The sequence below is a fragment of the Mangifera indica genome, chromosome 4, assembly GCF_011075055.1.
Source record: "Mangifera indica cultivar Alphonso chromosome 4, CATAS_Mindica_2.1, whole genome shotgun sequence".
Classification (NCBI taxonomy): Eukaryota; Viridiplantae; Streptophyta; class Magnoliopsida; order Sapindales; family Anacardiaceae; genus Mangifera; species Mangifera indica.
The window spans coordinates 14,856,983-14,882,905 of NC_058140.1; the positions used below are offsets into that span (position 1 = coordinate 14,856,983).

The 25,923-nt window shown below is 32.6% G+C and overlaps 5 protein-coding genes and 1 pseudogene across 6 annotated transcripts; 2 read left to right on the forward strand and 4 right to left on the reverse strand.

Annotated features, from left to right (window-relative positions):
- The first annotated feature begins 376 nt into the window (after window positions 1–376).
- Window positions 377–1,748, forward strand: LOC123215042 (probable xyloglucan endotransglucosylase/hydrolase protein 10). Its single transcript, XM_044635083.1, has 4 exons — window positions 377–606; window positions 694–794; window positions 903–1,096; window positions 1,180–1,748. The coding sequence occupies exons 1-4, from the start codon at window positions 420–422 to the stop codon at window positions 1,580–1,582; spliced, it is 885 nt and encodes a 294-aa protein (XP_044491018.1). The 5' UTR covers window positions 377–419; the 3' UTR covers window positions 1,583–1,748.
- A 2,588-nt stretch (window positions 1,749–4,336) lies between these two features.
- On the reverse strand, window positions 4,337–4,993 carry LOC123214730 (annotated as a pseudogene).
- A 5,118-nt stretch (window positions 4,994–10,111) lies between these two features.
- LOC123213192 (pathogenesis-related protein PR-1 type-like) lies at window positions 10,112–10,825 on the reverse strand. Its single transcript, XM_044632574.1, has one exon. The coding sequence runs from the start codon at window positions 10,758–10,760 to the stop codon at window positions 10,269–10,271; it is 492 nt and encodes a 163-aa protein (XP_044488509.1). The 5' UTR covers window positions 10,761–10,825; the 3' UTR covers window positions 10,112–10,268.
- Window positions 10,826–14,681: 3,856 nt separating this feature from the next.
- On the reverse strand, window positions 14,682–15,449 carry LOC123213172 (basic form of pathogenesis-related protein 1-like). Its single transcript, XM_044632550.1, has one exon. It carries the CDS (start codon window positions 15,307–15,309, stop codon window positions 14,830–14,832), a length of 480 nt encoding a protein of 159 aa, XP_044488485.1. The 5' UTR covers window positions 15,310–15,449; the 3' UTR covers window positions 14,682–14,829.
- Window positions 15,450–18,318: 2,869 nt separating this feature from the next.
- On the forward strand, window positions 18,319–20,789 carry LOC123213171 (branched-chain-amino-acid aminotransferase 6-like). Of its 2 annotated transcripts, XM_044632549.1 has the most exons (10): window positions 18,320–18,477; window positions 18,776–18,843; window positions 19,022–19,199; window positions 19,292–19,468; window positions 19,562–19,693; window positions 19,774–19,863; window positions 19,939–20,055; window positions 20,140–20,235; window positions 20,333–20,445; window positions 20,543–20,789. In XM_044632549.1, exons 1-10 carry the CDS (start codon window positions 18,436–18,438, stop codon window positions 20,655–20,657), a joined length of 1,128 nt encoding a protein of 375 aa, XP_044488484.1. In that variant the 5' UTR covers window positions 18,320–18,435; the 3' UTR covers window positions 20,658–20,789. The 2 variants fall into 2 exon arrangements, with proteins under 2 accessions (XP_044488483.1, XP_044488484.1); XM_044632548.1 differs by having other exon boundaries at window positions 18,319–18,477; window positions 19,292–19,693.
- A 572-nt stretch (window positions 20,790–21,361) lies between these two features.
- On the reverse strand, window positions 21,362–24,966 carry LOC123213170 (protein trichome birefringence-like 13). The gene is made up of 6 exons (XM_044632547.1): window positions 24,508–24,966; window positions 24,210–24,387; window positions 22,767–22,907; window positions 22,316–22,436; window positions 21,848–21,982; window positions 21,362–21,673 (listed from the first exon to the last, which is right to left on the reverse strand). Exons 1-6 carry the CDS (start codon window positions 24,938–24,940, stop codon window positions 21,410–21,412), a joined length of 1,272 nt encoding a protein of 423 aa, XP_044488482.1. The 5' UTR covers window positions 24,941–24,966; the 3' UTR covers window positions 21,362–21,409.
- Between the last annotated feature and the right edge of the window lie 957 nt (window positions 24,967–25,923).

Sequence of the window (25,923 nt, forward strand, 5' to 3'; positions counted from 1 at the left end):
AATCATAAAGCATCAATTGAAAATAAACCAAAGTCAGTGAATTCCCAATGATATAACTAGTCATATATTTTAAACAAACATAAGAATAGTCATGACTCATGATCACAACAGAAATAAAGCAATGAATGAATTCATGTCATGTATTTCATATTTTTCTTTTCTCTATGAATATGTAAGTAATTCATTTTGGAGACCCTCTCCACCGATAATAATGATAAGATGCTCTCTAACAGCTTCACATTTCTTTGCTTGCTTCTAAAGATATTCTTGCTTAAACAAACTTCGCTTCTATTCATAATTCTTTTCTTTAATTTCCCATGCAATACCTATATATACCATCTCTATCTCTTTCCCATCTTTTTAACCTCACTAGCTGTCTCCCAAGTCTCTTAATTAACATAGATTACTTCACAAAAATCATGTTAAGTTACTTCAAATTCGTCGCATTCATCTGGTTTCTCAATCGATGTGCGATTCAATTTTCAACAGCTTCCGTTGTTTCCACCGGAGATTTTAACAAGGACTTCTTTGTTTCCTGGTCCCCTAGCCATGTAAATACTTCTGCAGATGGCAAGTTGAGAAGCTTGAAGCTGGACAACGAATCTGGTGCGTCATGTAATTTATTGCTCACTAATTAATGAACATTGAAAGATCTCTACTTTTCTTAATATTATTGTCGTTTTGTTTTGAAAGGGGCTGCTTTTGCATCAAACCAAATGTTCTTATTTGGGCAAATCGATATGGAAATCAAGCTAGTTCCAGGAGATTCTGCTGGCACAGTTCTAGCCTTTTATGTAGGTGAATTAACTCGTTAGTTTATAGCTACATATAGTGAAATTAACTATATTAATATATTTTTCCTTTTTCATTTTGTTGTGGGATTGAATATGCAATGCATGCAGTTGGCGTCGGATCAACCAAATAGAGACGAATTGGACATTGAATTCCTCGGAAATGTGACTGGCCAACCTTACATTCTTCAAACTAATGTTTTTGCCGATGGCTTTGACGACCGTGAAGAGAGAATTTATCTGTGGTTTGATCCAACCGTCGACTTTCATAATTATTCTGTGCTATGGAATCTTCACCAAATTGTGTAAGCCATAGTGTTAAACAAACACCCATTAAAAATAACATTTCAACTGATTAATAATCCCCAGAAATTCTGTGTTTTTACAGTTTCATGGTGGATTTTATACCCATAAGAACGTACAGAAACCATGCTGACAAAGGAGTGGCATATCCCAGATGGCAACCAATGAGCATAAAGGCCAGCCTCTGGAATGGAGACAGCTGGGCGACACGCGGCGGCAGGGACAAAACCGATTGGTCGAAAGCACCGTTCATAGCTTCGTTCAGAAGCTACAAGATTGACGCCTGCGTTTGGAATGGTAATCCGAGGTTTTGCAGGGCTGATAGCTCAGAGAGTTGGTGGAACAAAGAGCGATATAGCAGTCTGGATCGTGACCAAAAACGATGGTTGAAATGGGTGAGGAAGTACCACATGATTTATGACTATTGCCAAGACAACCAGAGATTTCAAAACAATCTTCCCAAGGAATGCTCCCTCCCCAAATATTGATTTTGATTCACAGTAAAGCTATGGATATGATGTGTAATTGTGAATGATCGATAAAATAACACTTATTCATATAACATTTTGTATGTATCCATTTGTCTATACACTTATCATTGCTCTTTGATTGGCCTATTAGGAGGATTCATTGGTTTGCCTTTTCAATTTTCGCCTTATGTTATACCTTTTCTTGTTATTGTTTCTTATGTTGTAAGTTCGTCTAAAATAATCATATTGTAAAGGATTTTTTAATTATTATTTTCAACTGGTCAGTTAAAGCCTCTTATATATCCATCCTTCCAACTAAAGCAATTTTTATTGATATAGAAGAGAAACAAAATTGTTTTAAAAAAGAGAAAAAGTTGGAAATACAATTTTAGAATAAAGTAAGATAAATTTAAAAAGATAATTTTTACACAAAATCTGGAAGTTCCCCATCCCCTTTTTTCAGATTATAAATATTTTTCTGATTTTAGATTCTATATTAATTTTATATATGTTAAAAAATATATAGAAAAAGTTTTGTCAAATTCCCTAGATTGAAATTAATTTTTCAAAACAGTTGATTCTCTTGTCTAGGATAGGTGGGCTGCGTCAAGACACCTAGAGGTCATGACTTTCTTCTATCTATCATCAGCAGACATAACAGTGAGTCATGTTAGACTGCGTCAAACTGATTGACAAATCTTGATCAAGAAGTATTATTGTATTAATATCTATCTATGTTTGTCAATTCATATTCAACATTTAAATTATTAAAGTCTTAAAATATATCTTTGATTATTTGAATTTGTATCTTGAATTCTAGAATCACTTAATCCTTCGTTCACATAATAGGGTCATTTATATTTGAGTGTCCATCACATGATTTATTGGACCATTAACAATTTTTGAACAATATATAGTTAAAAAAAAAGATTTTTAGATCTTAGGTTGGCTATTAAAAAATAGGGTTATTACATTTTCGTATCCAACACATGATTTTAACGTTAAATGTTGAATTTTTCATATAGTTTTAATATTTTTTTTATGCCTTAATCTTATTTGTTTATATATATATATATATATATATATATATATATATATATATATATATATATATATATATATATATATATATATATATATATATATATATATATATATATATATATGATAGTATGTTTGTAAATGTGATAAATATGATAAAATATAAGTGATGATATGTCTAATTAATTGCTCTTATTTGATTTTTTGCTAAACTCTTCTATTTTGTGCTTTTAAATTTATTATATGATAAATATAATATGAAATAATCTTTCATCAAATGGTAAAATTGAATGATTTATCATCGATTTAACAATTTTATCATTAGATTTTCCACTATAAAATACAACGGAGAAAAATATATTTATTTATTTTATATTCATTAAATATGTTATCTAATAATTTATAAATTGTGACAAAAAAATGAGGATATTCTAACATCAAAATAAAATAACTTTTTTTGTATAATTATCAATTAAAATTAATGTAACGAGCAATTATACTTTTGATTATTATATATCCATAAATCAGAAGTCACAAAAATGATACTATTAAAATTAATTAATTCTTTTATAATTTTTATTTTTATTAATTCATAATTTTTCACTATATTAAATATTAATGTTGACCTAAAATTTCTTTTAAAATACTGATTGATTATTATTTTATTAGATTTTTATCACTAATTATCATTATTTTACATCATCCCCAAATGTTGTACAATCGGTGTTTTATATAAACATAAGGCCAAAGGACTATTTCCCACCCAAAGTATGCTACAATCACAAGATTCCCCTCTTTAACTTTGATAATCCCAAACACCCATCTATGAGCAGTTAAAATTAACGGTAGTAAGGGTAAAATCATCATTTTCTCTATAATATTAAAAATAAACTAAAATATAATATCTTTTTGCCCCCCTAAACTAAAAAAACTAAAAGTTTCCCTCAATCTAAGTTTTAAAAAATGGTCGTTTCACCTTAGGGTTTCGTTTTGAAATCCCCCACGTCATTTCCGGCTTCATTGCCAGTGGCCTCTACCTCCCGAAGCATTCTCTCGCTCCGGCGGTCTCTCTCCTCCTATTTGGATACCCGATCGGTGTTGGAGAAGTGGTGGAAGACGAAGAGCTTCGTCGGAGAAGACGAAACTCTTCATCCTCCCAGACGAAGTTCGTCTGGGAAGATCGTCTTCCCAGATGCAGACGACAACTTCGTCTTCGTCTGGAAGGACGAAGAGCTTCGTCTTCCACCGCTTCTCCGACATCGATCGGGTGTCCAAATAGGAGCAATGAAGTCGGAGATGACGTCAGAGATTTCAAAACGAAACCTTAGAGTGAAACTATCATTTTTTAAAACTTAGGCTGGGGGGAACTTTTAGTTTTTAAAGTTTAGGGGGCAAAAAGAGATAAAATTTTAAGAAGTTAAGATTCCGTTAATTTTAACTGTTCATAGGTGGGTGTTTGAGATTATCAAAGTTAAAATGGGGAAACTTGGGATTGTAGCATACCTTGGGTGGGAAATAGTCCTTTGGCCTAAACATAAACCAAATAAATATTTAACTATGAAATTTCATGATTGCCCCTAAAATATCTTTAATATGTAGAGTTGCGCACCGGACAAGATAAATATCCCACGTCCTGAATTTTTTAGATTGCACACTCAAATATCTAGGAGCCAGCATCATATAGAATTTTCCCAATGACTAGGAGCCAGCAGGTAATAACTATGGTTGATATTAAAAGGATTAATAATGTTTATTAATTTAATGACATATGAATAAGTAGTAATTTATTCATAAATTAAACATTATTTCGCTATTTCAGAGCTTTATTAATTGAACATTCAATCATCTCTCATTTAGTGATAAATGAGATCGAACTAGATAATTAGTAAGGTTTCTGGCCGACGTAATTGCCGGGGGGAGCATAGTTGCAGCTGATGAAGGTTCCACCGTTGTTGCACCTCACCTTGGCGCAGCCAATGCTAACGGAGTCGCGCCACACCACCTAAGTGTAGTGGCCACAAACCTTGCCTGCGGCACAACTATTAGTGTTGTAGTCATAATCGGCCTTCTCATCGACCCACATCTTTACTGCATCCGTTCCTGAAAGGTCACCACTGCTCCATGCAAGGTTCTCACCGTATTTCCCATCGCCACCGGAATGGACGAGGGCGCAATCTCCGATACGTTGATTGGCATAGTTTTGCGCGAAGGCAGCCACTGTGTTGTCCCATGTCACAGGCCCAACACCAACTGCTGCACGAGCTGAATTGTGAGCATTGACGTAGTCCTGCGCGGAGTTTTGTGCATAGGAGGGGAAGAAGAGAGCAACCCTACGAGAAACAAAAGAGAGAGTGAAATATTAAATGAAACCATTATGTTTTGCTGAGTAATTTGTAATGCAAAGAAAAATGTTGTGTGATTGATGAACAAAATGAGAGGATTAGTGGGGTATCTATAGGGAGAAGGCGTGGAAAAATGTTGGATTTATTTACTTAACCTTAATCAAGTGAAATAGTAGAAAAAAAACATAAAAATATCCCTGTATATAATACACGCAAGAGAGTGCCGTGTTAAAGAGAAAGTTAACCCTGTTGTCAGGTGACTTTTCATGTGTAAAGATTGCCAACACGTGAAAAATGAAGACTTAAATATGGATTGGAAAATGGTTAATGCATTAAATGAACTTAGAAAATGTGCATAGGAAAACATTAAATAAAAGGCTATGTAATTCAATATTTGTGGGCTAAATGTCATTCCCCCCTCTACGCCCCCCTCGACAATTTGCATTCTACTGTTCGTTATTATTATTATTTTTTAAAGATTATCTTGTGAGTTAATGTAATATCACAAGTATAAATATTAATGAACAACATTCCCACACCAGATAGCTGGGTTTTTTCAAGAATACAATTACAGTATTGACTTGATATTACCAGAAAAAAAAAGCTATCTGTAGAGCAGAAAATTAACACTATTCACTATAGCCGGTAGCTGACTCAGTAGACTCTTTTCAGGGTTCTTCTAGTGAAGGTTCATTACTAACATTCTTAACTTATGAATGAAATTTTCTCTGGGGTTGGATTTATCCCATAGCACCATTGCATGGTATATTGAATATGAGCTGATATACAGAAAACTTTTGATTCCTTTTTTAGCTTGCTTCATTATCTTGATTGACCCAATCACTCTTAGAAAAATCAATTGAATTATTTGACCGTCAAATTTTCTAAACCTGTAGTGGTTAAAGTTAACTGAACCATAGAATGAATCATAATCTCTGTTGTTCATATTAATTCTCATTACATTCTCTGATTGCAGTTGAGCTATAATACTGATAATTTAAACATAAAACATATATTACCATAATGTTTATCTACCTGAGGATCGAAATAAAAATGTTAAAAACAACAGTTTCAAAATTTTCAGAGTCATGTTAACGGGGTATATGCCAATGTCAACTGGGATGAGCTCAGATTTGATCTAACTCCAACCGATTACATGTACATTACGAAATGCTCTAAAGAAGACAACTTCTCCCCAGGAACCCTCACTCCATTAGGAAACATGGAGATGAGCCCTTCATCAGGAATTTTAAACTATTCCCAGGTAACTTATCATTAGTAATAATGGAAAATGCTAGCCTTAATGTACTAATGTGACAAAAATAGTGATAACCTAATAACTGGTGTTATATTCAGGGAGTATTAGAAGGTATGAAGGTGCACAGGACAGAAGATGGGCGTATTCTACTGTTTCGACCAGAATTGAATGCTCTACGGATGAAGATGGGCACCGAAAGACTGTGCATGTCATCGCCTACTGTAGATCAATTTCTTGGTGCTGCAAAGAAAACTGTCAATGCTAATAAGCGTTGGGTAGCGAATACTTTCAACCCTGCTGATTATTTTTATTTTCCTGTCTTTTTATCATTGAACTGTAGGAAATTCATTTCCGAACCCTATATAGCAAAAAAAAAAAAAAAAGGATTTTCAGGATTTTAGGTTGGTTATTAAAAAATTGGGTTATCGCATTTTCATATCCAGCACATGATTTTAACATTAAACATTGAATTTTTCGTATAGTTTGAATATCATTTTTTTATGTCTTAATCCTATTTGTTTACATATATGATAGTATGTTTGTAAACATGATAAAGATGATGAAATATAAATGATAATATGTCTAATTAATTGCTCTAATTTGATTTATCATTGATTCAACAACTTTGCCATTAGATTTTACATTATACAATGTAACAGAGAAAAATATATTTATTTATTTTATATTCATTAAATATGTTATCTAATAATTTATAAATTATGACAGAAAAATAAGGATATTCCAACATTATAAAGTAATAACTTTTTTTGTATAATTATCAATTAAAATTAATGTAACGAGCAATTATATTCTTAATTATTATATATCCATAAATCAGAAGTCACACAAATGATATTATTAAAATTAATTAATGTTTTTGTAATTTTTATTTTTATTAATTCATAATTTTTGACTATGTTAAATATTAATGTTGACCCAAATTTTTTTTTTAAATATTGATTGATTATTATTTTATAAGATTTTTACCACAAATTATCATTAATTTACATCATCCCCAAATGTTGTACAATTGGTGTTTTATATAAACATAAACCAAAGAAATATTTAACTAAGAAATTTCATGATTGCCCCTAAGAAATATCCTAAATAAGTAGAGTTGTGTACTGGACAAGAACAAGATAAATATCCCACGTCTTGAATTTTTTAGATTGCACACCCAAATATTAAGGAGCCAGCTCCATATAGAATTTTCCCAGTAAAAATCTGCCTTGTTTCTTGAACATGGGCTAGCTATGCTGTTGGAAATATGGGTTGGACTTGCCGGATAGAGGCTGACCCTGGAAACATGTTGTGGCACTTGGGCTGGGTCTGTGTTTGCTGTGCTGTGGCAATGCACTTCCCTTCTAGTAACAGTCAGCCGGCCGAAATCCTAACTTATTTAGTATGGCAAAAATGTATTTGATGACTGTGTTTTGAAGTTTATCAGTATAACTAATTCGAACAGACTTGCCGATCTAAAAAAAATTGTCCGCAGGCTCGTGCCAATATGCAGCTGACATTGTGGTCGCAAGTCACAGACTGATTGATACTGTCCGTGCCCGGGCTGCACTGTGGTCCCAAGCTATAGCGACAATTAGGGTAGATCTGCTTGATAAACTACCGCTTACGGCCAGCGGATGGAAATAATACTTCGTATTTAACTTTCACCTTGAGGTTCACTAACATAATATGAAGTAGTAAATTATTGGTTTGTTAAACTTTAACGTGAGGTTCACCTTGAGGTTTACACCCATCAATCATCGAACACTTTTCATTCACCTAAATATTTTTTGTGCATAAAAAATCTTTAGAAACTAAATTAATTAATTATATGTAGCTGTGCAAGATTTCATTAACACTTTCCTGCCTCTTAGGGTAGCTCTGCTCCTGTCCTCCAATGCACAAGACTCCTTACTAGACTACGTCCATGCTCACAATGCAGCTCGGGCACGGGCAGGTGTTCATCAGCCTGTGATGTCTTTAATACATTTCTCTAAATTTCAATAAATTAAAAAGTCTCGTAGACGAAGAAAATTAACAAATGAATAAATGAAATATTACGTTATTAGTGGCTGTTTCTTCAATCTATATATTTGATCATATGAGAAGTTTGCTTTTAATTGCTATGATTTGTTCATATTTGTGATTTGGGTTCAACTTCTTTTGGCAAATTATAAGCCTTGTAGGTAGATAACACGTTAGTTGAATAATAAAATCTGATGGTTAGTGAAGAAACTAGGTCCGTCATAAATTTCATTTCATTTTAATTGTTTAAACTGCGAGGCCCAGAGTAGAAACAGAATGCCCGAGGTAGGAGTTTACAATTTTTGACGTAATAACATAATAAAATATGGAACGACTAAATTATGAGAAACCCGGTAGTTGACGATGGACAGCCTCGTCAGAGTCGTTAGAATCAACACCTAAAATCAATCGAAGCCACCGAAGGTGCTGCACGTCTCACTGTCATTGTTAGGCGAAGTCTTGGCTTCATTGTAACAAAGAGCCGTGTCTCACCATTATCGTCATTAGTCGTCACCATTGGAATTTAGAATTAGAACTCACAAGAGTTGATTAGTCAAAGAAGGAAGAAGGCGTGAAGATTGAAAATTTATAAATTTGCATTGAGTTAGAGCCAGAGTGTTTGTTACGCTAGGACTTCTTTTGATTCATGAATTAGGGATAAGAAGTCCGACTTTTCGAATTTTTATATTTCATTTGGAACAGTGCCATTTAACCCATGTTGTCTTAATTTTAATTACATTAATTTGTTTGCACTGTTCATTCAACTGGCTTTTGATCGGACTTTGTCCGTAAACCGACGCAAAATTTTCGGTCCAACCAGAGGTTAGAACGATTAAAATCATGGAATAATTTCAATCCAATTTTAACCGTTAAGCTTAACAGATACTAAATGAACCAGTCTAACTGCCAATCTTTTCCGGTTTTTAACGGCATCAGTAGATATATTAGATCCTGTAACATATAAAAAGGAAACAAACTCCGTAATTTTTTTTTGATTGCTTAAGATTTACATAAGTATTATGATTATTATTATGTATTTGATGTAATAATTCTGGAAGTAAAGAGGAAACACAAATCGTAATTAGACGGGAGTTGTACTCAATTGACTATGCATATAATGTTAATCATGCATGAAGTCTTATTATTAATTAAATAGTGTTATATATAAAAATAATGATATATTATTATATGATTAGACAGTTAAAAAATAAAGATAAAATAATACATAATCATATAATGATACATCGTTATGTATATATAAAATTATATATATAGTATTGTTGCATATTAATTATAGCTTCTGAAAAAACACCTCAGCCCTGATATTCTGAAATTTCTGCTTCTTTCCTTCAATGGAGGCTTCATGACACCACACTGTACCCTGGTGAGAACGTTTGAATTCTTGTAGGAGAAAGACTTTTCTTTACGACCTCAGATTAAAAAGTAATCGGTCATCCATTTATAAAATTAAAAGGAAGCTTAGTCATTTATACAAGTCCAAGTCAAGAAACTACCGTGGCTTCTTGTTCAATACCATCAAATTTAACCTTTATTATTATTGAATTTCCAGGCACTGGATCATGCTAATATAATTACATATTATATTATGTATCCAAAATTTAATTTTTTGTATTATGTAATTGTATCATATGATATATTATTATTTTATAAAAATATCACAAATATTATTGAAAATTTAATATTTCTCATATTTATTATTGCTATATTATTATTTTATCTAAAAATATGAATTGATTTATATCTGAAATATATATAGTGTCGTATGATATATTGATTATATCAGATTAATTTAATGCACTTTATAATATGTATTATTTTTCATTTATATCATATCATATTGTTGGATATTAAGGACTATGGTTGAGACTGAGAAGACATATAATGTTTATTAATATAACGACATATAGATAAACAGTAATTTATTCATGAAGTAAACATTAGGTCGCCATTTCAGAGCTTTATTAATTGAAAATGCAATCATCTCTCATTTAGTGATAAATGAGATCGAACTAGATAATTAGTAAGGTTTCTGGCCGACGTAATTGCCGGGGGGATCATAGTTGCAGCCGATGAAGGTTCCACCGTTGTTGCACCTCACCTTGGCGCAGCCAATGCGAACGGAGTTGCGCCACACCACCTGAGTGTAGTGGCCACAAGCCTTGCCTGGGGCACAACTATTAGTGTTGTAGTCATAATCGGCCTTCTCATCGACCCACATCTTCACTGCATCCGTTCCCGAAAGGTCAGCGCTGCTCCATGCAAGGTTCTCGCCATATTTCCCACCGCCACCGGAATGGACGAGGGCGCAATCTCCGATACGTTGATTGGCATAGTTTTGGGCGAAGGCAGCCACTGTGTTGTCCCATGTCACAGGCCCAACACCAACTGCTGCACGAGCTGAATTGTGAGCATTGACGTAGTCCTGCGCGGAGTTTTGTGCATAGGAGGGGAAGAAGAGAGCTAACCCAACGAGACACAAAAGAGAGAGTGAAATATTAAATGAAACCATTATGTTTTGCGAGTAATTTGTAATGCAAAGAAAAAGGTTGTGTGATTGATGAACAAAAAGAGAGGATTAGGGGGGTATATATAGGGAGAAGGCGTGGAAAAATGTTGGATTTATTTCCTTAGCCTTAATCAAGTGAAACAGTATAATAAAAAAACATAGAAATATCCATGTGTGTGATACATGCAAGAGAGGGCCATGTTAAGGAGAAAGTTAACCGTAGGATTCTTTATTTTATGACTATAAATATGATCCACATGGGAGGCTTTCGTCAGCTGACTAGTCTTTCACCTTCGTCAGCTGACTAGTCTTTCACCTCCAAAATTTATCATTTGGCCAAAAGACTATTTTTCATCCAAATTTTAACGTAAAGAAAGTTAACCGTAGGATTCTTTATTTTATGACTATAAATATGATCCACATGGGAGGCTTTCGTCAGCTGACTAGTCTTTCACCTCCAAAATTTATCATTTGGCCAAAAGACTATTTTTCATCCAAATTTTAACGTAAACATAAATATATATTTATAAAAGATTAAAAATTTAAACATTTATATATAAATTAATTTTTGTTAAATTTTTTAATTATTAATAAAAATAAAATTATTATTTTATCATTAAATTTTAAATAGTCTTTTGGCTTTTATCATCTTGGACCCGTCAATTTCATTTGATGAGGCAATTCAAGATAGAAACGACGGACTTCTTTAGCCATCAGTAGACTTTTCCTTTAGACTTTTCCTTTCTAAGTGGATTGAACAGGGTAATGTTTTATTAGGCATAATAAAAGATTGCTATAAAAACGATTTGGCAAAATTTAATAAGATTAGTTAATTTGATGTAATATGACATAAAATATCGTGTTAAAATTATAATTTTCGATATGAAAAATAGTTTAGATCAAATTATGATTTATCCCCAAAAGATCGAATCAAGTTAAAGATTGACACTAAGCCAATCCAAAATTTTAAATAAAATACTGTAAAATATCATAATAATAAAAAATCTTCAATATCTTTAATTTTCTTCATTTGATCAAAAAAGTTTTAATATACAAAATCCTTATTCTCTAATTCGAATCAACTAGAAAATTGATATTGCATCATCAAACATCAAGTTTACATCACTCAAAGACATTCATTTTAATTTAGTAACTTTTTTTGGCAAGTTTGTGAAAAACTATTTCTGGTTTTTTTTTTTTTTCTATTGATGTATAATAAGTATAATTGATTTAAACTTACTATGTTTGATATGTTATATTCATTTACTTATTAATTATTATAATATTTATGATAGAATTGGAAATTGAATTTTTTAAATATTTGAAAAATAGTTATGAATCTTGTTGGTTATTGATTATTATATAAAGAGACAATAAATAAATGATTATTATTAATTTAAAATAGAACGATTTTATTTTGACGAAATGTTGTATGGTGTCAAAATATTTTTGTGTGTATTATTTTGTAATAAATCATGTTATTCTTTAAAATTTGACAAAGTTTGTTGTTTGTAACAAATTATGTTGTTACATATTATGTTTTGATATGATTTTATATGTTACACAGTTTGGGTTAATTTCAGTCAGGTTAGGTCAACTAGAAAATATTTTAGCTCAATTTAGGATTAAAAAATTTTGATACGATTCTATTTCAGATCGAGTTAGGGTTTAGGATCTTCAACATGAAACCCGAAATGACAAGATATGAATACAATCCGATGACACAACTTGTCAAGTCTATATAAAATACATATTATTTAAAAGATTATTGAGTATAAAGTATTATTACTTTTGATAAAAATTGGAAGATATAAGTAACTATTATGTTTCGTTAAATATAATAAAAATTTGCTAAGATGTTATTTTACTTAAATGTTCTTGGTATAATTATTTCTAAAATATTGTTCATGTTAGTGATCATATTAATTGAAAATAAAAGTACCTTTGTTCTAAAAAATTAATAAGTAAAAATATAATAAAATCAATATTATTTCGACAATCTTTTAATATCTATGATAGAGTTAAAAATCATATTATCTTTTATATTATTTGTCATATTACCATAATATATCATAATCTTTTATCACTTATTAGTGTTATTTTACAATTTTTTTTTGACAATATAAACTTTTGGAATTTGAAAAACTCAAAATTAAATATGTTTTAGAAATATGTATGTATATTTTTAATTCTTCAGGGGTATTTCTTATTCCGGGAAATTTGCCCATAACTTACGTAGTGATAAATATTAATATTCAAGATATCTTCATTTGCGGTCAAGAAAAGGAAGGCGATTTTCTCACATTGTCATGTTTCACGTTCTTGTCGACATGTTATGGGGCATCTAGAAAATTGATTTTTCGCTTTTGGATTGGGTCTCTGCCGATGGCTCAATAATTAACGGACAAAGCTGGGAAAATGGAGCTGATTGAGCATGAATCTAGGGATATTTCATTAGAAACACTGAACTCGAGAGGATAGATGGTCCATCTGAGAATAATTGACCCGTAAATTTCGTATGATAGAAGACATGTGCATGCACACTGACCAGATAGAAGAAAACAGCCAACAAATCTTGGAGAAAAGTCTGAATTTCATTCACTTAGTAAAACTTCATCGTAAAAACACCTAGTTAAAGTTTGACAATGTTAGATAATGGTAACTCATATTACAGAAGGTCTCAACTTAATGTTTTAGGATTGGTGGAATGGATATTCCATCGTACAAATTACGTGTTCCAATTGACGATATTGAAGAACAAGATTGTTGTAAATATGTAATAGTTGTTTTAAGTATCATAGAAAACGGAAAGATCGTATTAAAGATTTTAATTATTTATTCTAAAAGTAGTGTAGTAAAATTGTATTTTGGGTTTCATTATATAAAGAAAATCATAATATATACAATGTAATAATTTTAGACATTTTTTTTAGCATAAATAAAAGTACGATAAACTATACAAGGATAGGTATATTATCGAACCACGTATATTTGTGCGTCTTTGATAGATTGTTTTTGCCATTAATTTTAATAGTTGAATTATTATGTCATTCAGTTCAATTAAAATTCACAAAAAGCATAGTGTACATAAGAAATTTAGATTTGGTCTTAATTATTCTCAATTAAAATTTTAATTATATGAACTGTATTCAAAATTCCGGGAGAAAAAATCCTATGATTCCCAAATAAATAACTTTTTTCTGTATGACAAAAAATGTAAAACCATTATATGTTACTTTTATTTTATAAAAAAATAACAAGTTGAGGATTAACTTGCTGACTAGAATGATTCGCATGTAACTTGTTGATTATTTCGATTACTTAAAAGAACAAAATTGGTTGAATTCGTTGTTGATTTTAATTAGTTGAACAATACATAGGATGAGCACATCACAAAGCCTGGTCCAATTTGGACAAGTAATCAAGAGTCAGGTCATCAATATTTAGTAGACATGACTGGATTAAGTCAATGTGTCTTAAAAAATTATTGGCATTTATTATTATAATCAAATCCAATTAATATGCATTTAAGATACATACATCGGGCGGATAGATCGATCACAGATGAATATTCTCGTCAAAAGATTATGTTTATTTTAAATTAATAATAAAAAATTTTAATTAAATTATTATATATATTAAATATATATCTATTTATATATTTAAAATAAATATTTATAATATTAATTAACTACGGTCAAGTGTTTGTCAGGGACAAACTTTGAAGTACGAGTAATGCTTTTTAGCCTCATCTTTCTTTTCTTCCATATTGTGCGGTTGAAAAGTAATTACTTGAAGGAAAAAATTGCAGTAAAAAAGTCAAAAGTGGTGAGTTATGGTGGCTGTCTTATTCTTCAACCGAAAAATTGACTGAAAGAAGAAAAGAAAATTCATATTTTGTCTTTTGCAAGTCAAAGGAAAATAAAATAAGGAACAGCATATCATTATCCCTTTTTTCCTTTCCCATGTTGATTAATCTCTCTTGGATCCTCCCCCGCACACATACATAAACAACAATTATTCTAATTTAACATACTTTATCACATAAACATAAATTTCTGCTCTATATGCCTCAATAAGGACGTTCACCTTCAATATTCCCCACAGGATAATAACTGCATATGACAAACAGCCATCCATTCTGGCATTTCACCCTCCCACAACCAAGCTGAGTCGATTTTCGCCAAACAACCTGAGTGTAATGCAAGCACTCATCGCCAACGCAAGAATTTGATGCATAATCATAGTTAGGCTTCTCGCTAACCCACATCTTTACAGCGTCCACTCCATTAAGATTGCCATAACCTTCTGCCAAGTTCTCACCGTAAGGCCCCATCGAATGATCCAAGTTGCAGTCTCCTTGTCTTTGATTGGCATAATCTTGAGCATAAGCAGCCACCGTGTAGTTCCAAGTAACCGGACCGACCCCTACTTGAGCACGAACTGCGTTGTGTGCGGTCACATAGTCTTGGTGGGAGTTTTGTGCTTGTGAAATGTGAGCTAGGGCTAGCGAAATGAAGTAGATAACTAGTAAGAAATTATGGAACCTCATATTTTTCTTTTTTTTCCCAGATCGAAGGTTAGATTTTCATGTGAAAGAGTCAAGAAGAAGCTTATTATATATGCAAGGAAACTCAGTAAATTGCTCAAATGGCGCCCCTAATTGTGCAATGTTGCCCTCATGACAAGGAAATGAATTTAAAATTATCTTTATATAAGACTCGAGAGGCAAGAAGAAGCTTTTAATCAATTAATGAATGTACCACCTAATCGAAAGAAAAACAAACTAGGATTCACATGCATGTCTAGTATAGTTAATTATTAATTGTTTATGAGCCTGTGATTTATTAGTTGTCGCTATCTCCCTAATAAGCCAAAGGAATGTGATCACTTCTCTAGCATGCGTATGGAAAGAAATCATAGTGTGATAATTACTAGATGTTAAAAGGAAAAAAAATCCTGGAACCAAATTATTAGGGAATACTTTTTGGTCTTTTGTTTAAACCAACCAATATACTCGATCTAGATGCTTATGGTGAAGTTGATTTGGCTAGAAATTTGGAAGATAAGATATCAATAACTGGACATTGTGTGTATTTTAGAGGAATTTCGATGCAATGGAGCTCAAAGAAACAAAAAAGAAGTAGCTCTTTCCTCCAGTACTGAATTTGAGTATAGAGCACTAACCAAGTCTTCACTGAAACTAAGCTGACTAAATCATTTGTTGTCTGGATTGAAGATTGATTGTGTTGGTAATGTAACTGTATAGTGTGATAATCATGGATCAAGTTCTTTGGCTAGTAATCCAATCCTACAAGGTCTTACAAAATATATAGAAATTGATGTGCATTATGTAAGAGAACAAATGGCTACAAAAGTTGTTAAGAGTCACTATATAAAATATTAATTTTAGTGAGAGAAACAATAATGAGAGGGTCATATCTTGTTGTTATAAGTATTTTTTCATAATTTTAGCGAACAATTATTTTTATTTTCATTAAAACTAAATGAATTTATGACTTTAACAATAACAAAATGGTCGTTAAAAGTCTATTGTTCATCATTAAAAAGTTTTGATAATGAAAAAAATCTCATCATCAACTGTTATTATAACTTCCATAATTACAAATATTAACGATTGGAATAGAAAAAACTTCTCCCTTATTAAAATCCCTTTTTTATGTAGTGAGTGTAGTATGTTTCCACTAACTATCAAGTAATTGACATCCTTACTAAGCCTCTTTTTAGTTATTAACTTTAGTTTATTGAGAAGTAAATCGAACTTGACAAAAAAGTTGCAACATGAGTTGTGTGAATTAATTTGTGTTTGTGTGTTGATTGGTTTGGAGAGTTTGCTGGTTGGGCATAAAATGTGTTTGTGTGCTGACTGATTAGGAAAGCTTATTGTCTAACAACCAGGGAAGAAAAATTTGTTGTGAAAATTAATTTGTTATTGTTTGCTTGTTGATCAGGAAAGTTCATTGGATAATAGCCAGGGAAGAAAATTGCTGAAAATTGTCAAAAGGGTGCTGAGAATTAATCTGTTATTATTTGCTTGATGGATTGGAGATAATGATAGCTAATAGCAGGGAAGAAAATCGGTGCAGTTTGAAAGTTTGTGTGACTCAAGCTGTTTTGCTTGGTTGTATGAATTGGTCTGTTTGCTTGGTGGATTGAAGAGGATGATAGGTAATAGTCAGGGAAGAAAATTGATGCAGTTTGAAAGTCTTTGAGAGATAATTTGTTTTGCTTGCTTGCTTGCTTGCAAGTTGACTTGACCTGAGAAATGTTTTGCCTATCAATTAATATGAGATTTGTTGTTTCTTTGTGTCCACAATTTGTATTCTACTGTTCGTTACTATTATTTTTTTTTTAAGATCATCTTGTAAGTTAATGTAACATCACAAGTATAAATTTTAATGAACAACATTCCACACCAGATAGGTGGGTTTTTCAGGAATACATTTAGAGGGTATTTAGTTTGGAGGATATTTTATTACTAAACTTAGAGGATTACCTTGAATATAGATTATCTTGAGGATTACTGGGTATAAATTATTACGATGTTTGATAAAATTTAATAAATTAGATAAATATAAATAATTATTGTATTTGGTTATGAGTAATAAAAGAATGCTAATATATTATTTTATTTAAATATCTTTAGGTATAATTATTCTAAAATATTTTTTATATTATTTATTATATTAATTAAAAATGAGATTATTTTTACTCAAAAAAATTAATAAATGAAGATATAATTATAATAAAATAAAGATCACTTGGTAATATTTAATACTTAAGGTTGATATGATAATTAAATTACTATTTATATTACTTGTTATACCACTATTAGTAATAAAATATTACTAAAATATTTTATTATTTATAAAATAATATAAATAATAAAAAATAGATTATAAAAATAAGTTTTAATACAGCCTAACCAAAGGCGCCTATTGACTTGGTATTATCGGAAAAAAAAAAAGCTATTTTTAGAGCAGAAAATTAACACTATTCACTATAGCTGGTAGCTGACTCAGTAGACTCTTTTCAGGGTTCTTCTGGTGAAGGTTCATTACTAACATTCTTAACTTATGAATGAAATTTTCTCTGGGGTAGGATTTACCCCATGTCACCATTGTATAGTACATTGAATATGAGCTGATATACAGAAAACTTTTGATTCCCTTTTTTGCTTGCTTCATTATCTTGATTGACCCAATCACTCTTAAAAAAATCAATTGAATTATTTGACCGTCAAAATTTTCGAAACCTGTAGTGGTTGAAGTTAACTGAACCATAGAATGAATCATAATCTCTATTGTTCATATTAATTTTCATTACATTCTCTGATTGCAGTTGAGCTATAATACTGATAATTTAAACATAAAATATATATTACCATAATGTTTACCTACCTGAGGATACAGATAAAAATGTTAAAAAACAACAGTTTCAAAATTTGTCAGCTTTGAAATATATACAACATCTGACTGGGTCAAATTACTTGAAAATATATTTATTTGTGAAGAAAACTCCGCACAATAAGATTGTAAGCAAGGAGTTGCCTGCAGCTCATATAAATAGGCGGTCCTGGGTTTGTTTAAGCTGCATTGCTTTTCTTTCTGCTTCATATCTTGATACTCTCTCGTTATATTTGGCAAATCATCTCACCATGTTTAAAGCCAATGATTCTGAGGAATCTCCCTTCAGCCAGGTACGTCAGTGTGCTATTTCTGACGGTTATAGTTCATGGCATTAGGAATTAAAAATGGTTCAATGATTATTTTACCTCTTTTTTTTTTTTTTTTCTATTATATATATGTGAGCTGGATTATCTTTTGGATCTTTTTAAGTTATTAGATTAGTGGATTTAGTGGATTTAATGAATTTTTCACATACTAATCCAAAATATAAAGTATTAGGTATATTAAATATTTTAATACAACTCATCAATAATCATATTCATAATTCAATAGTCATGTTGTAACAAACATAGAAAACTTGATTTTCAGGTCAGGCCTAGCTCCAAATATTCAGCAGCCTCCGTGCAACCTTGTGAACCAGATGTTGATGACAATAGGTAATTAATATGCAATCAAATATGTTGTATTTACTATGAATTACAACTCCATAAATATATATGATCAACATTAAGCAGAGTCTCGTGTCATTAATTTCTACAGATTATTTCCTTTTCTTTGATATTATTCACCTTAATTTGCCATGCAAATTAATGAAAGATACCTTAATTTTCACAGTCATGTTAACGGGGAATATGCCAATGTCAACTGGGATGAGCTCAGATTTGATCTAACTCCAACCGATTACATGTACATTACGAAATGCTCTAAAGAAGACAACTTCTCCCCAGGAACCCTCACTCCATTAGGAAACATGGAGATGAGCCCTTCATCAGGAATTTTAAACTATTCCCAGGTAACTTATCATTAGTAATAATGGAAAATGCTAGCCTTAATGTACTAATGTGACAAAAATAGTGATAACTTACTAACTTGTGTTATATTCAGGGAGTATTAGAAGGTATGAAGGCGTACAGGACAGAAGATGGGCGTATTCTACTGTTTCGACCAGAATTGAATGCTCTACGGATGAAGATGGGCGCCCAAAGATTGTGCATGCCATCGCCTACTGTAGATCAATTTCTTGATGCTGTAAAGCAAACTGTCAATGCTAATAAGCGTTGGGTAGCTAATACTTTCAACCCTGCTGATTATTTTTATTTTCCAATCTTTTTATCATTGAACTGTAATAAATTCATCTCTGGATATGGTGAAAAGGTTCCTCCTCCAGGGAAAGGATCAATGTATATTAGGCCTTTGCTAATAGGAAGTGGATCAATGCTGAACTTGGGGACGGCCAATGAACATACATTTTTGACATACGTTTCTCCCGTTGGCAATTTTCACAAGGTGATAAACAATTAGTACTGAAAGACCAAAGTACATAATATTTAGTATTTTAATTCTATAGAGATTTGTCTCAATAATAGGGGATGGTAAATTTGGTTGTTGCCGAAAATGTTTATCGGGCTACACCTGGTGGAACTGGAGGGATAAAAGCCATCTGCAACTATGCAGCGGTAAGCCTATAAAGAAAACTATGAGCAATTTACATTGCTTTAACTAATGTTCAATGCCTATCCTCTTTGCTGTAGATTTATAGAACAATTTCAGAAGCAAAGGCCAAAGGCTTCTCTGATGTGTTATTCCTAGATGTAGTAACAGGAAAAAGAATTGAAGAGGCTTCTACCAGCAACATCTTTATAGTAAAGGTAATACTGAACACAAATAAATTCATATTTTGTTATTGTACCTTTGCCATGCTAAATAAGCTTTTAAACATGGTTAATTTTTAGGGAAACATCATTTCAACTCCAGCAACACAGGGAACTATTCTGCCGGGAATTACTAGAAAAAGCATCATTGAAATTGCTCGTGTTTTAGGTTACCAGGTGAGATTCTCTTATGCATGATAAATTCTTCAATTAGCAAGAAATATAAATTGTAAAATTCAAGATGTATTATAATTCTCATGGGAATTTTGAACAGGTTGAGGAACGTGACATCCTGGTAGAGGAGCTGTTTGATGCTGAAGAAGTTTTCTGCACAGGGACTGCAGTGGTTGTCAATTTTGTTAACAGCATAACCTATCAGAGTAGAAGGTATAAATATAATACCTTACACTTGACATCCTAACATCATCTAAGTAAAAATACATGAAACATTCAAAGTGTTAAGATTATTGCCATCTCAATGCAGGGTTGAATACAAGACAGGAGTGGAGACAGTATCTCAAAAGCTGTATGCTGCACTAACTGGAATTCAAACTGGTAGAATCGAGGACAAGATGGGATGGACTGTCCAACTAGATTGATTGATTTTATCTTCCTTAAACTGCAATATGCAAAAGTGTTATTAGTGAGAAAAAATTCACTCCTATCGAAGCTGACAAGCATAGTAAAATTTTAACAACTTTTGCTTCAAGTATGAATCATAATTTTCTGCATCTTAAGTTTTGTGCTCAGCGCTAAGATTGATGTGCATAACATGGCTCCATTGGCCATAGTTGTATCCTTCAAGTGGCATAGAAACCAGAAGCATCCTCGGATGATCTGAGTGCTGCAAAACAGGGGAATCTGAAATATCAATTGATGGCTTTCTGGTTTCTGTTTCACACATAATGTTGTGTTTGTGGCTAAAGGTTTTCGATTTCTGACTCCAATATACCCCCTCTAGGAAAAGGGTCGATGTAAATTAGGCCATTGCAGTTGGGAAGTGGAGAAAAGTTTGGCATAGGAGAGGAACTTCAACTGAATACACATTTATTTCTCATGCTTCTCCTGTTGGCAATTATCACGAGGTGCCTGCTCGTAGTTACCCATATATCTATTAGTTTCTTAATTAAAGGCATGTCTATTAATTGGATAAGAAAATTGCCAAGGGTTGAATATTGGAACTTAGATGTAACAGAGTGCGTTGAATTTGGATGTAGAGGAAAATGCGTTTAGAGCAGCCCCTATTGGAACTTGAGGCATCAAAACTATCCCCAATGACCCTTCGGCAAGATACAGAGCAAACTTATAGTAACCAAAGAATAACGTTATCAAAATTTTGATAGTTTGTGCATCAGTTATTATATTTAATGATGTTGAGAAGTGTTACAAACAAATCATTCCAAGTATCAGTAATTCCTGGTAAGCACCAATGCATGCAGTCATCGTGCTTCTTTCCACCAGCAGTGGAGGGATGGGCGTCAGCTCTGAGCTCGCTCATGTGGGTAATGTCCAAAATATGGAAATGAGACCCTCTGATGGCCTCATACAGGTGCTGATTCACCAGACGTGTTTCAACATTTGTTCCATTATTTTTCAGTGAGAAAAGTTCTTCAACCTGAGGGAGAAACAAAAAAAAATTAAATCTCTTTCCTTATTCAGAATAAACTTTATTAGAAGTAAACCATCCATTTAAAAGAAATTATGTCCCCAGATATACAAGCATGTTAAATAGATCTTTCACAAGATAATGATTTCAATCACATCCAAGACAATAATAACCGTGACTCACTTGCTCTGATAACAAAGGTTGTAGCCGTTGACAAGAACCACCTTGATCCCAGTCACCTCCTTCAAAATGTCTTGGCGACTGTGTACGAAAAAATTTGATTGCACCTGGACGAGCAGTTTTCTCCACAAAATATATCTGTCATTGCAAGTTCCATCAGAGAAACAATACTCATCTAAACAAATAATATAGTCTCTAAATACCATTTAATCAGGTCAAATTATCATTTACTTTTTGCCTCGCCATCAAACTCACTATACCCACATCATTCATGTCATGAAACATGAGGTTTTAAAATACTAATGGAGTATGCTAAGTGAAATGAGAAAGCATTGCTTCTTTTAAGCTACGGATACAGTTGATGCTACTATCAAACTGGGGAAGCACCTAAACTCCAAGCAGGACAGAAGTAAATGCACAAGCAAGACATTCAAAACGCAATGAGTTAATACAAAGTCTTCAGTATTGTACCATGTGCTTTATAACTCTGTCCAAACCAACATCAGGAGATATGGGAGGAATTATAGGTTGATCCTTCTCAAAGAAAAGCATGGGTGACTTCACAGGATCAAATTTTGATGGTGCCCACCACCTATGAACAAAATACAAATTTTCAAATTATTGGTTGGCAATAGTAAAAATCATTTCAATAAGAACAAAATACATTATCCAGCACATGTACTTAGGCAATGACTACAAGACACTTCTAAGTGGTGCCACAAAATTCATAAAAGCATATTTATACAAAGTGAGAATCATCAAGATACACAATAACATATGTCAGCCTCCTGCCGATATTTGTCATCTCAAATACCCAGAGAAATAAAGTTTACAACCATATAATATGCATTTGGCACCACCATCAAGGAAGTCATATATATCCATGGGAATCAACAAACTACATTAAAGACATTAAATTCACCAGTGTCCTGTGTTGAAGATTAAAATATCATGAAAGCTTGAAGCCTTTGTCCACGTGCCTTCTGGAACATCAACATCGACCCTATAGCCACCCTTATATCCAAGTGCTTCCAATGCGCCACCATTAGCACTAGCTGACCACCTGCATTAAGCACCAACATAAGGATTTAACACATGAATTAATGCAAGCTACAGAAAATATAAATGACCATGCAATTTTGCTTGTGTAGAAATAGAGAACAAAATCTGTAAACTTGAACATGGAAACAAAAAAGTGTCACATCAAAAGACTGCAAAGATAACCACCACAATGATCAACCTAGTGAACATCTTCTTAACAGAATATCTATATTGATTAAACTTTTTTGGTTTTCCCCAATCCATTCCCTCCAAAGGTATCTTAGTTTTTAGTTTCACCATCTAACTGAAATCAACATCCTTCCTCAAATCATCAGTTTGATTTCTAAGTTAATATTTCCCTAGACAATCTCCCTGTTGAGTGTCAACCAATTTCCAAAAATCTCTAACTATATCAAGACTTTGAATCCTATCAGAGACTAGAGTTGAAAAATTTTACAGTTGTTCTAATATACCACTACCACTGCCTCTTCACAGCCATCGAATGACACCACATGATGATGAAGAGGCAAAGTTCAAATGAAGTGAGGCCTTCACGGAAAGTTGTAGCTTGGCAAGAGAGACAGTCAGCTGCAGTGGCTCACCAATGCACAATGATTAGTGACAGCGCGTGGCAGCACACAGTAAGGTTTGAGGCAAGTTGGGTATTACCTTATTTATCTTCTATTTCTGGGGTTTGTGGATTTTTTTTAAATATTTGTAAGTTATTATAGATACTGTAGATAATGGATGACTATTGGAAGTGATTATTATGTTTCTAAAAGTATAAGGTTTTGTTTTCAGTGCCTCACGAAAGCAAATATGGATAGAGTTTAGGCTGAAGCTATGATGATACCATCAGTTGAAAACAGGCTTTGAATAAAATTGTAAAGACAGGCGAAGAAATGGGAGAAATAGAAATAGAGAAGTTGAGAAGAAAGACAACAATTTTATTCCTCAACCACCATCAATTCATAATCCCAAGTATGAATACAACCTTGACCTCTATTTACAGAGGTCAAAGCAACTAAATACAAAATGAAATCAACACCTAATAAGAAAGCAAATCAACTCACATTAGACTGTACTATCCGAACAAAGTATGTCAACACCTAATAAGAAAGTAAATTACTTCGGAAGAAAATAGATTAAACTAGAAAAAAAATCATAAATATTAATAAAGGCCTAATATCTCTAGAACCTTGATGTCTGCATTAAATTATTTTACCAAACATTTTGTTAGCATAAACATCCCAACCAATGAGCGAATGCAAATCTTTGCATATACAACACTATTCAGACAAATTAATAGCAACATTCTGCTTACCTACCATAACGTGCCAAAAGATTAGTTCGATGATACGCAATAGTGAGGTTATACTGAAGAAATGTAAAGCCACGATCAGCCCCAACTGGACGCCACTTCTTAACTCCCCTCGACACACGTTTCAGAGTGCAAAAAAGAGACACAAACATATTCCTGTTCAAGGAATCGCCGACAAATCCTGCACCGTTGAATTTTTATAAGCTCTACAAAACTAACTCGCATGATTCCCCAACAATAACAAAAGCAAATTTTGCGACACCAATAAAAGAACCCAGATAAAAATAAAATAAAAGTGTACCAATGTTAGTATCTCTGTAATTGTGGAGAAACTTTAGAGGATCAAAGGGGTGAAGATGACAAGCGTTAGGTTTCCATCGCCACTTGGGGATATCTCCGGCATTAGATTTATTGTTTAGGAGACAATTCCACCCTTTGAAAATCTCCTTACAGGTGCTGTCGTATCTGCCGTTGAATCTGAAGTTGGGGTCGTAGATCCACTTGCCGTCGGAGTAGTTACAGGGCCGCTGATGATGGGAGAGAATAGGGTCGGATCTGTCATTGGGTTTGAAAATTTGGGAGTACGAAAGCGAAGAAGAATGAAAAGAAGAGGAGGTTTTTTTGGAGATGGAAAGAAGGAAAAAAATGGAAGCGAAGATGAGAAGAGCGAGTAAGGGAAAGAGTGGGACTCTTTTCGGGTTTTGGTTGGAATTTTGGTGGGCTTGAGTAGCCATAAATGCGGAGACCCGGAGAAGCGCCAGGGCTAGACCGCATTATATATGGAAGAGAGTTTGGTACTATTAAAATATTTTTTAATTTAAGTTTACAAGTAAAACTTTTAAAATAAAAAACAGGATCTATAGCCCGTCGGCGGCCACCGTCGCCCTTCTAGTTTTTGGCAACGAGTGATACACACTGCTATCACCATAGCAATCAATGATTGCTGATCGGTGTCGGTTGTTTGGTAAAAAAATTGCAGCATTTTCGTTGCAAAACACTAAAAAGTTCTGTCCAATATCGCCAAGAAATAATTTTTTAGCAAACAACATAGTATTGCCAATATGATTGCGATCGCCAGCCGGCGACCTACTCAATGATGCTATTTTCCCAAATAAGTCACCGTTGAAGTCCGGCAAGCCGAATAGTTTCACTGAAACTTTGGCGGCAAATCATCTCGTTGTTTAAACAAATCTCCTAAACCGTACATAGATCCTCAAATGGTGATCCAAATGCCTCCACCAGTGTAACTGCACTCACTAGAAAAAAATATTTTTCAACGGCAACGGCCAGGCAGTTCAGAATTCGCATTGAATAAAATTAAAATTTATCTTTAATATGGGGAATTTCAATGAATTGTTTGTCTTTAAATTTACTTCAAGAATTTTAATATTCTAGAATAATTTTAAATCAAAATGATTTTAGACTTATTAAAATTTTCTCTTAAAATTGTCATAATATAACTCTCCCTAACAAATTTCATAAACTTTGCCTGAAATCTTATTACAAGAAAAACCAAAGAAATGCAAGAGCTAAAATCTCAACATGGGTTAGCAAAATTAATAGGACATTCAACTTTCTAAGAGAATATTTATATTTGAACCTTTGTCATATTTATGAAATTTTGATTTGAATTATTTATAAAAAAAAAAAAAAAGCTAAAATCCAATGTGACAGAACATAGTAACAAATCCAAAACAATAATTCCAAACACAGAAAC